The 12,435-nt window shown below is 39.0% G+C and overlaps 1 protein-coding gene across 1 annotated transcript in view; it reads left to right on the top strand.

Annotated features, from left to right (window-relative positions):
- Positions 1-2,226: 2,226 nt before the first annotated feature.
- Positions 2,227-12,435, top strand: part of LOC118770402 (ubiquitin-conjugating enzyme E2 N) — a 33,118-nt gene continuing 22,909 nt past the window's right edge. Inside the window, exon 1 of the mRNA XM_036518047.1 lies at positions 2,227-2,323. Within this exon, the coding sequence (XP_036373940.1) occupies positions 2,294-2,323 (30 nt within the window). The 5' untranslated portion in view covers positions 2,227-2,293. The remainder of the gene's footprint in view (positions 2,324-12,435) is intronic.

Raw genomic sequence — 12,435 nt, forward strand, 5'->3', positions numbered from 1 at the left:
CTTTCAGTAGACTTATGTTTCTTAATAATGGACCCTACAGAGGAAAGTGATAGATTCAGCATTCTCTGAACAATTTTATAACTGTCTTCCAATCTCTCCAGTCTTTTGGTGGAGGTGAATAACCATTTTTCTGCAATCACCAGAGAGCTCTCTGATGATGACATCACCATGATGTTGCATGCTACTAATCAATCTCATCTCTTTGTTCCCTCCTTTCATACCTCTGTGAAGCAGAAAAACTTCAGAAGCCTCTGTATAATGTATTCGGAAGCATTGATTAAACTTCTAATAAGCACAATGTTGGTGTAGATTTGTTTTGTTGGATTTTATTTGAAAGATTGCCTGAAGATGTGAATAAATGTGATACTCTTATTTTCTGGAATAAAGTATTATTTATGAACAATATAAATTTGCTCTCTGCAAAACTTACAACTGAAGTGTAACATTTTTAAACATTAAACAAGTGGGACGATCCAATATACATACTCGTTGGTATATATATGTTTTTTCTCATCATTAATCAAAGGTGATTAAAGTGTAGAGCATTGTAAAGCTTGATAATGATACTAAAACATGTTATAGTTGGTTTTTTACTGAATGTTGAAATCTACATTCTCTTGAAGCATTATTGTATTATATGTCATTTTGGCAAGAATGGCAGAGTGTGCGCTGATCTTGTGGTTGGCGTATTGAAAGAACTAGATGAACTGAAAATACTAGAGGTACTGACCGGGTGACATAAGACAGTTTTATGGATTTTCTAACTGTACAAAGTCCATACATGATGACTAAGACTAAGAATATAGACCCGGGTCAATCTCTTGCAATATACTGTGGTCCAGTTTTTTTTTTTTTTTTTTTTTTTGTCTGATTGTTGCAGTTGATAAGAAAATCATGTCAAGAAACAATTGATGAATCATGTTGTTTTTCAATAATGATAGTAGTGCTAAGTATACATAAATATAGTTTGTTTAATTTTTAATTAATGTCAAAATTCAATTCTGTTAAAATGTTGTCATTTTGCTGTTCTTGAATGTGTGAAACAGTATAATATCATCAAGCCTTAGATTCACCCTGCAGCTGGAGAAACTCACCCACTTAAGGAACTAGATCAGTGGTATTCTGACTGTGGAGCCTGACCACTAAGGGCTGAGTAAGAGTCTGTAATGAAGTTTATAATTGAGCTTTCAGTAATACATAAAATAATAATAAAACACATTAATAATTCAAGAAGGTCAGTGGCAATTGTTTTTTTAAAAGATATTAAAAGGGTTGGGTTGTGATGTGAACCAGGTTAATCTGTACACTTGTATTTCATAGGATGGTTATTTTTTTTCCATATACAGTTTGCTAATTAACAAATAATCAAAAGAGTGCTGCAACCATGTTTTTCCCCATTAATGGGAGGTTATCCAAATTTATTCAAAATTCCTCTTTTTGACTGCTTTGCTCACACTTTTCTATTTACTTTTACATTTTGTCATTTAATAGACACTCTTATACAAAGTGATTTACAGAGCTACTGCTAGTACAGACTGCATTTAACAAAACAGCATAAAATGTTACACAAAACAATGACCCAACTAGGCATATTCAATCATGTGTCAGAGCCAAACAGTGCTGACATCATGAGTGCGTTCATGTTTCAACACTCAAGTGAAACACAATGTCTCCATGTTGACAACATGCTAATAGTCATAAAGTGCATGAACAACACTTTGAAATACAGTCTGAATATTAATAACGAAGGTTAGTACAAATTGTTTGTGTACAGGTAAAATCCTGTTTGTTTCAGATGGACAGCAGTGAAAATATTTGTACCTATTTCTGAGTTTTGACTGTGGTTAAAAGCTCAGGATGTAAGAGGTAAATTGAGCCTAAATTCTAGCTAGAAATTTCATTTGCACTTTCACTGCATAGCTCATTCTATCTGCTAGACTACCATTAGCCTATTTTGTTTACAGTTGCAGATGCAGTTAGGATAATTTATAATTTATCATTAACCAGTATAGTCTATACTGCGAATTTGATTTAAAATTACGCTCTCCAAGACTCGCTCAAACATTGTAATCTCGTGAACACACGTTAAGAGTTGAAGTTCACGACAGTTGTTTGGGATAAGTAGTTTTTGTCCCTACAATAGATACGTATTTTGCCTAAAAATAAACTATATTTCCCAGTGAACAGCTCGAGTAATGAGGCAAGTCTCCGGAAGAGATCTGCGCCTGTGCCGTCGGTGCAAACGAGAGAGGAGGCAGTGATATAGTCACAGTTCAACCCGCATTAAGACAAAATGGCAGGACTGCCCCGCAGGATCATTAAGGTAATTCTCTTCTGTGTGCTGTGTCACATTACTTGTAGCTCGTATTAAAAGAACTTACGAAAATTAACAACATCCTGGAGCGAAGCGTGGATCTTTAATCTTGGGTGCTAGGTGAGAGCGTTAGTGATCGGTACTTCCGTTTATTCTCCGCTTCAAAACCGAAAAAGGTTGGGTTAAAAATATATCCTCCCTGTAAAGATGGCGGAGAAATGTGGCCCTTATCCCTTTCATTATTTGTCCATACTGAAATAAGCAGACGCGAACGCTGTCCGCCGTAGCCATTAGAAGCAGGATGGTCATCTGAAATGTATCTAGTTTCAGTTTGTCCGTAATTTGGTGTGAAACTGACATAAGAGTGGAGGGTGTGGATGTAGGTGTTGCAGAAACTACCGGGTGTGGATACCTCAACATGACGGATCTGTGGCGAATGGCCACTTCGCTGGGAGTTTGAAATGAGCTATCACAGTCACTTTAAAACAACCGTGTAAGACAAATATAGTTGTCGGTATTAAATTAGTAATTCCGGTGAAATATAGAGTTGTAGCGGTGTTTTCCATATCCCATGGGCTGGATCACTCTGTAACAGGCCCATGGAATGAATGAGGCGATGCAGCTGCAGCTAACGATACCATAGGCCAGCGAATGTGTAGGTAGTTAGGTAGTTACGGATGCGAACCTCGGAAGCAATATTAATCCTTGTAGACACTTCAGTTTCTGACTAAACTATCGTAATCTCGCAACAGCAGTTAATGATTATATTCAGCTGCCTAGATCTTAAATGAGCTAGCTGGCTAGTTAGCGATCATAATGACAGCTAGACTGCCCAGATAGCATGCTAATACACTTACAAGGCAGCGGTTCCATTTGTTTTCTGTGCACTGTATTTATATCAGTTGATTTAAAGGCTTTTGCTTCAGTAATTGGTAACTGATGAAGTACAGTTGGATGTAGCGCTTTGTTACAATACTTTTAACGCACCGACATGCAGTTTGTTGGCGACGCTTCCGCAGCTTGTTAAGGTGGGATAAATTTAAAATAACAAAAGCAACGAACACAGCCTTGAATCCTTAATTGTTGTGTGAAAGCTATTAAAGTGGATATAAGAGCAAGGAGTATGGAGTTCGTTTGTCCAAATGTTCAGAATTGCTTTAGACACACAATTTGTTCAAGACAGTGAAGGTGAAATATCTTACTGTTGCTCCGCTGTGTGTTGATTGATTATCAGGCCTTTGAAATACTGTTTTCTAAAACGTGGAACTCAGCACTTGTTTATCTCTGACGTGTATGTTATGATCATTCTTTCATTTGGCAGATAACTTGCCACTGACAAATAATTGGGCTTCAGTGCAGTTGTGATGAAGGAACTGGGCTTCTAATAGCATGCATGTTTCACTCTCAGGTGTACAGGTACCAAACTTGAATGATGCACACCAGATGCACACACTCCTGTACATTCCTCACTCTGTAATATGTGAAAAGACTGAGAAATGAATGCTTAAAGCAGGTGTGAGTGATGATTTTCATTTTCAAAGTGGATTTCCTCTTCACAGGGCCTTATTTGGCCTGTATTACACATATTACCTATCTCTGACCAATGGATATTTACCAGAGCAGATCAGGTTAAGCACTGTACTTAAGGGGACAACAGCAGAATCCCACTCAGGATTAGAGTCTGCTCAAGTCCCTACCCACAATTCTGTGCTATTGCCATCTGTCCAGGGGATGCATTTGGTAAAACCTACCATTTCAGTTTTGACAAATATTTTTGGATGATGTTCTTCAGACACACGGATATACATATAAATCACTGTGTTTGATTTTCATACCAAATGCCTGCTTTATTTAGGTATAGGTGCATCAGGTGGATGTGAGTGGAATGGTAGACATGGCCTCTGCAAAGTTACAGATGTGAGCACACAGAATTTTGGTACTGCCTCAGAAGGCCACCCAGTAAACCTGTGCTGTGTTTCTCTTCTCTAAGGAATGCTTAAACAGATGGAGATCTGTCTTGCTTTGGTCTCCCCTTAACTCCCCTATAGTCTCATTCACAGCCATAGGGACCTTTGAGACTGAGCACACCCTCATAACAGTGGTAGTTTACCGGATGTCCTGCCTGATGTGGCCTCCTCTCCACTGATGCCAGTGCTCCCTGATTATTATCCAGATGTAGCAAAAATGGAACATGACATTGCAGAGCATTTGTGCAGATTGTGAGATGCTGTCACTATCCAGAATTCCACAATTGTAAATAGTGACAGAATTTTGAGCCAGGATGTTTAAGGAAGGAGAGCCTTTGTTTTAGAGTTTGCTACAGTTTTGAATTTCCGTTTGTTTGGTCACAGAATATTGTATGGTGTCCAGGATTGAATGGCTGCATACTGATTAACACTTACACTTTAAGTGAGGAAAGCTGTTAGGACTTTCACTTATTTTATGTAGCTCTCCAAGAGAGAATAAAATTATATTAGAATTATTAATTATAATATGATTTTAAATATTGTGGAAAATAGGGCTGCAACTAACAACTAATTTGATAGTAGTTGTATTGATTATCGCCTTTTAAATTTAGCTTGAGGTTGGACTAATTCAGTAAGGGCACTTGCTTGCTGGGGAGTACAAGTCTGCTTCCTTTGAAGAAAGCCATCCATGGAGATCCAACAAACCCATAATTCATTCGGATTAAGACCTGATGTCATTGTGTATTTGTGCTTTACAACATAACCGCCACAAAACAATCGGGGTTGGGGAAAAAAAATTCTCTTTCTCTCTCACTCTTTCTCTCTCTCATATTGAACTAGCAACCTCCTGCTCCTTAACCACTAGGGGTGTGCAAAAATATCGTTTTTTCGATTAATCATTTTTTTTTTTAAATTCTTCCGATTCGATATCGATCTGTAAAATTTATGGATCGATCTAGTTACGGAATCGTGGCGATGCCTGCTATACATATTCATATATGTGTGTATATATATATATATATATATATATATATATATATATATAATATATATATAGAGAGAGAGAGATGCAGTGCATATATATACATACACACACACTAATATATATATATATATATATATATATATATAATATGCACTGCAGTCACAGCTTTTTAGCTTTAACTTTAATACAGTGCCCAACCACTACCTCGCTACCTAACTAGCTAGCTAGCTAGCTAAACTGAACAGCAACACTTGCTCACGGATGCAATGTAATTTAGTGCAATTCAAGTGAAATGCAGTTGTTCATGTTCGTTTGCTAGGTAGCTAGTTGTTCATATTAGGCTAGCAAGAAAACATTCACAATTGCAAAGTTGCTACTGGCGGTTAGGTAAGTTTTGTCAGTCATTGTAACTACCTTACAAACCAGCTTTCCCTGAGCTAACTGATGCAAACACATTGCTGCTTCGTGTCATTAATAAGTAGGCAATGATACAGGTTTGTTTTGTTTTTAAGGAACTGTAACCATGTGTTCCTCAAATAAAAAGATTTTGGTATACAGCCATGCGTCGCTTAACGTCCACGATACGTTCTGTGAAATAGGACGTTATGTTGGATGTTGTGCAAACACCATGCTATATACTTAGCAAACCTATACGGAATAGGCATGAGATTGGATGCTGCTGTTTACGAGTCGAAGCATAGGATAAACTGTTATATGGCAAACTTTTTAATTGTAAGTATGCAGAGTTCTCATTAAAACAATGATGGACAATACAGTACAGTACATGCATAAGAAATTAGCTTAGGACTGTCAAGACATATGTATTATATGGTATACTATGCGCTTTATTTCCATGAGACATGAAATAGACGTGTTGCGTGCGGGAACCGTTGCCTTCAGTATGTCCAGTTATGTCCGCTAGGTCCCGTTCTGTGGTCGGGATTTTTAAACTTTATTATAACCTTATGGGATTATGGACGTATATGCGAACGGACGTTGTCCGAATGGACCTTAAGCATCGCATGATTGTACAAGCCTTTGGCCTTTTCTTTAGTGATTTTCACAATTTGTTTTTACTGACCCTGCATTTATAAATTTGTGTTCCCTTTAAAGCGTTTTAAACATCTCTCCAAATATGGAAAGCTGCTATATAGTATTTCATATCTCATTCCTATCGAATCGATATTGAATCGGAATTGAATCGAATTGTTAGCTTGTGAATCGTAATCAAAACAAATCGGGGCATCTGTGCCAATACCCAGCCCTATTAACCACTACGCTATGCTGAATGAATTGGGGCAGGCAGTGAAATTTGGGCGCAACAATAATAAGAACGGCTCTCAAGTATGACTCGGATCCCTTCGTTCGTAGCAAAGAACCGTTCAAAAGGCTCGGATGGGTTGCAAATGTAACATCTCTAATTCGAATGCAACCCACATTGGGCACGCGTGCATAGACACGAGTTGTAGAAATGTTTCACGATTTAGAAAGTATCAGATTCTCTGGTGTTCTCTAAACTTGTGCACTCAGCAGCAACATGACAACGATGCAGCGTTTAAGCAGAGACGGGCTCTGGTTTAACATTGTAAAGTTAGGGCACGTTTGGAATGTGAAAAGGATTGTTGTGAATAAGAGGTTATTATTTGCTGCACTGTATGTTCAACATCATTAGAGAAAATGGATTTCAAAATAGAAAATGTTACAGCTCATAACATGAAGTAACATGGCTTTTAACATTAACATTGGCCATGCTAACTAGCTAACTAACTTAACGAGACGAGTCTTCATCATCCAGAGAGCCAACGTGCTCAAGCATAACTGATGTGCTCCCATGCCAGGCAAGGTCAGGTTTGCAAATGTTGCCGTTCGCAACCTTCTTGGCAGAGTTAACCCCTTCGCGTGTACAGTCACACCTGAGTGATTAGCCTATTAGTCCGTATGCTAAAACCGGTGCGATTAGAAAACGAGATTGGAGAAATTCTAGCTAATTTTAGCTTTGAGGAAAGTGATTTAACATTAAAAATATAGCAAATGTTAACTGAAAACTATGAGAAGCTTAATAACGCTAATGAAAACATAACGAACTATGTAACATAACATGCATGCTACAGAGCATAAAAAATAAATTACATGCGAAAGGGTTAAGAGTGAAATGCTGCCGCACTTTTGAGGTCTTTGGTCGTGAAGGTGTTGCCATCTGTATTGTTCACGCCAGTAAAGTAACGCAGCTTAGGCTACATGTCTGAGCATTCCGAGTCAGCATGCAAAACGCACGCGATGACGTCACCAACTAATCGACAATTAAATTCGTTGGCAACTAATTTGGTCATCGATTTTAGTCGACTACGTCGATTATTCGTTGCACCCCTAGTGGAAGATGATTCCTCGTAAAGGTGTACCCAGTGGTGTAGTCTATATGATACACAGGTCTACGCCATATACCCACTAAGAAAGCTCCAGGATTTCCGTATACCCTCTTAAAAATGTACAAGGATGCATATCAACATAGTTTTGTAACAGAATTTTCACTTGAGCTAATTGTTTTCACAAACACTGGATTGGGAGACAGCAAACTGTGCAAATGTCGCAGAATATGACAAAAGCTGTCATATCGCCCAATCAGACAGCACTCCCCCCATCCCCCCACCTCACTCACCCTGAGCACCAACAAGCAGCACATTTCAGAGGTTAGAGTGCGTACACTTGCAACCGCTGTAGCTGTGTGATTTTGGGATTTTAAAATAAAATTTGAAATATTGAAATAAAGTTAAATGAAATGAAATAAAACAAAATGAAACAAAATGCAAACAAGTCACACTCTTGGAATTTATAAAAACATCATCAGAAGCCAGAAGCCAGGGGCAGAGCCAATGGTTCACTGCAGAGGGGGCGAGGACCTGTAGTGGGCCCTTATACAGCCTATAAGCTGTATGGAGATGCAAGACAGATCCAAGGGGAAAATAATGGACACAGAAGTGCGGAACGGAGAGTAATGCGTGAGACCATTTTTAAATACTGCGGCTCCGTCAGCAGTGACGGCGATGGGAAATAAAACAAGACAGCCGGCGATCGCCTAGTTCCTCTACTTTGGGACTTGAACAGAGGGCGTAATTTTTCTGTTTGTACACTTACACAAGAATACTGGACAGTGAATAAAGTTTTCTGTAACTATTGTGTCTCTGCTCATTGAAAATAAATATTGCGGCAAGAAACTTACCTAGGGGTCGATCAAAACCATTATGCTCTCGGTCTGACTTTTTGATTTTTTTGATTCACTGATTTTTTTTTGCCGCAATCAGGACACACAAACTTTATTCAAAATATTCAACTAAACAACAAAAATGCATGTTCAGTCAGGCGGATTGGGCCCAAGGTGGGCCCCTTTGTAACTGGAAGAACCGTGGGCCAGGGGCAGCTGCACCCTCTGCCCCTCTGCTTGCTCCACTGCAGCCAGAAGCAGAAGTTTCTGATCCTGGCAGACTGTCACCTGCGATTGCATAAAAGGAGACTGATAACGTTACAACCGTGATTTACACAAAGTGAAAATCTCATACAGATTAACATTAGCTGATTAGCTAGTATATATTACTCTAACAGCAGGGGATGTGCGATATGTGTATTGAATGATATTTGCAGCCATGTCTAGTGTGTGCCTGAACTTAGCTAGTGAGCAAAGGTTTTGATAGCTAGACAGCTAGATTCCATGGTTAAAACTAACTAAATTGGCTAGCTAGCCAACAAGTAGCTAAGTTAGCACTGTAGCAGTATCTCCCTTCTCTTCCCCTGTGTTCGCCCTGCCTTGCTCTTTCGGGCTACTAAACATCACCATAAGAAAACGTAGCTAGACAGATAAATAATCAAATGATGGTGCTCAGAGATGAAAAGTTTTGGCATGCCTGGTTAACATCAGTCTTGTACGTGATATTGATACGGGTGGATGAAGTAGGGAACTTTGTTTTAGTGAAAGTACTGTATAACTACTCAGATATGCTGTACGCTGGTATGCAAAAGTAGACTACTTGATTTCAAGGTGTAGTTAAGTTAAAGTAGTTACAAAGTATGATTACCCACTGGAGTTTGATATAGCTATGATTTTTTTATTGTTAGGAGGCATTCAATGCACAAGCCTTTGAAATGTGACTGTTAGTGGTCAGGTGGTTAAATGCGGACTTTAAGGGTAGACTTCAAATCTTTGTGAAGACCAAGCAGATATTAGAGATTTTATTAAAGACCCACACAGTGAGGCTGAAACCGTAAAACCACTTATACGGTGCATGCAGACCATCCCTTGCAGCACAGCTGAGTGTGAAAGCGGGTTTAGTCTTATGAACAATATATGCACGGACAAGAGAGCAACATTGTTGTCCAGTGTTAGCAATTTGATGATGATCAGCATCAATGGGCCCCCGTAAGTCTTTTTGAGCCAAGAAAGTATGTGACAACATGGTTGAGAAGACATCACTCTGCCATGGATTCAAGGAGGCAAAGCAAAGTGAAGATGCCAGAGTACAAACACATCTGGAAAGCTTTGTAGTCTGGATACCCCCCCCCCTTACCCCACCCCACGGACACTATGCTACTTTTAACATGTAATATTGCTTGAAATAAATAGGTTTCATCCTCTGAAAATACATACCCCGTCTTTTGGAATGGCCTCAATAGTGTGTGAATGCATGTACAGTATGTGTTAGTAATTATGGTGGTGGTTATGGGGTTGTTGGGTGTTGCGCTGGGGTGTGTGTGTGTGTGTGTGCGCGTGCGCGTGTGGACGGAGTGGGTGGGGGGAATCATCACAGTATACCCACTACTGCAAACTAGACTACATCACTGGGTGTACCGATGTATCAGGAAGACATGTGAGCAGTCCAGAGGGTCTGAGTGTATGTTATCAGCAGATGGTTTCTGATACTTTAGACTGATCTATAAAGGGATGCATTTAAATGGCAGCATTATGATGCAAACATAGCTGCTGCACAAGGTAATGAATTATCAGATCTCAAGTGATCAAATGTTTGGTCCCTTCCAAAGATTTTATTTGTTGCTAAATGGCTTGACATGTAGTTGAGGTGGTAAGAGGTAGACAGAAAATAAATAATGTACACTATTAATGTATAATGTTCTTTTAATCATGTAGTGCAAGGCTGTGTCATGATTCATTAATGTTCGTCTGGGTAGCAAGTGCCACATAGCCTGGGTATCTAGCAGCAGGCCGTTCCAGCCACACTAATGGTTGGGATTTCTGGAGGAAGGAAAGTATGTGTTCTGGAGGATTGTGGGTAGTGACAACATCCATGGTATCATTGTGTCTGTAACACTAACTTCCTTAGACTTGAATGTAAGTGAAGACTGGTTGTACATTGTTTTCAGGTTGAGAATGGCTGGTTTATGTAACACTGTCTGTCGCACAGAGTAGCCAAAAGGCATTCAAGGCACATGTGCATAGCTTGTGAGATTTCAGACGCTTTTATCCTCAGGCAAACATCAGGTGCTACAGCAACACACACTGGAAATATTTACTTGTCCAAACTAAAAAAAATCACTCGTCCAGAAGGTGAATCCTGCAAATATAAACTCTTCCTCTTGCATTTTAAAGATCTCTCAGATATGAAGGTAGGGCTGGGCGATATAGCTGTCGCAATGTATCGAATAGCTGTTTTTAGCGCAATAACGGCTATCCCTGGTATGTGAGGTTTTTTCCCGTATTTTTTTCCATGTTAGTCATACCTGATGTGGGAGCACACCTCCAAAGTTCAGTGAAATGCTCCTGGGGTGGAAAAATATCACTTCTATCTATATCTTGGTTAACTTACCTATTAGCATTGAAAAACACTGCTGAAACACTGAAAACAATGTTTTCACTATGGTTGTTAAAATAACGCTTTATTTTCGATTAATTAATTACAGAAAAAATAACGCGTCAAAAAATAATGCAGATTAATCGCACTCTATGATGCCCCTTGACCCCAAACGTTACTATGCATTTAAGCATTTATCATACCCAACTGCAGGTTAGCTAGGTTCTTTTATATCATACACAAAACGTATCCACATTTGTGCTGTCAGTAAATGCTAATTAGGTTCGTATTGGTGTAATCAACAGTTGCATCGGAACATCTGTAAAGTGGAGTGATACATGTATAATTAAAAGTGCCAGTGCTGTTATACTGAATATCAGCACTCATGGAATGCCTCCTGTTCAATCAAATTACTTAATTTACTAACTGTTGTATAAAGCAAAATCTGAACATAAAATGCCTCTCATGGAAAATATTGATATATGTAATTCATTTAGATTAATCACAAAGCATGTAATTAATTTGATTCTTTTTTTAATCGCTTGACAGCCCTAGTTTTCACTATTTATCTTTGTAGCAATGTGTTTCTACCTACCACATGGAAGCAGCATAGTGCTGTTGCTGTGATATCAACATTGAATAGATACGAGTAGTGTTTTTTTTTCCCTGGAAGCATTTCACATGGCCTCAGAAAACCGGAGGTGTGCTCATGCATCAGGTATGACTAACAGGGAAAAAAAAAAACGGAAAAAACCTGACGCCACATACCAGGGATAGCTGTTATTGCGCTAAAAATAGCTATTCAGTACATTGCGATGGCTATATCGCCCAGCCCTATATGAAGGTCAATGTGAATTTTCACAAATAAGGTAATTTGTGGGACATGTAATATCAAATATACTCATAATTTATGGTGAAGTGGAAGAATTTCAACTGTATGCATTTACAAATACAAACACTATGTGATGTAACAGCATGCACACTCTCTCGCTCCACAAACTAGGAAGCCTACGTTGCAGCGATTGTGTGTTGTAATGATGCCAATTCACGATTTCACTCGGCTCCTATGTTGGTCATGGTGGCTGCAAGTTTGATGGGAACTGTATAGTTTGATAATTTTGGACATTGTGACATTTAAAGATGTCACTGGTTAGATGTTCATAATCATGATATTAAAAAATGCTGTAATGAACTGAAGTATGTGTTTTTATCATAGCAGGCAGCCTGTGCACTACAGTAAGCAGAGCTACTGGAAGAAGGCTGCCTAGACTGATAGCAGCACGCTGTCTGCCTCTGCACTCAGAAGCAGAGAGATGTGGATGTGGGATGTGCATAGCAGGGCCACTGTATATGTGCCCAGCAGTGGGGGGATCA

This window comes from Megalops cyprinoides, chromosome 23 (genome assembly GCF_013368585.1).
Source record: "Megalops cyprinoides isolate fMegCyp1 chromosome 23, fMegCyp1.pri, whole genome shotgun sequence".
NCBI classification, from domain to species: Eukaryota; Metazoa; Chordata; class Actinopteri; order Elopiformes; family Megalopidae; genus Megalops; species Megalops cyprinoides.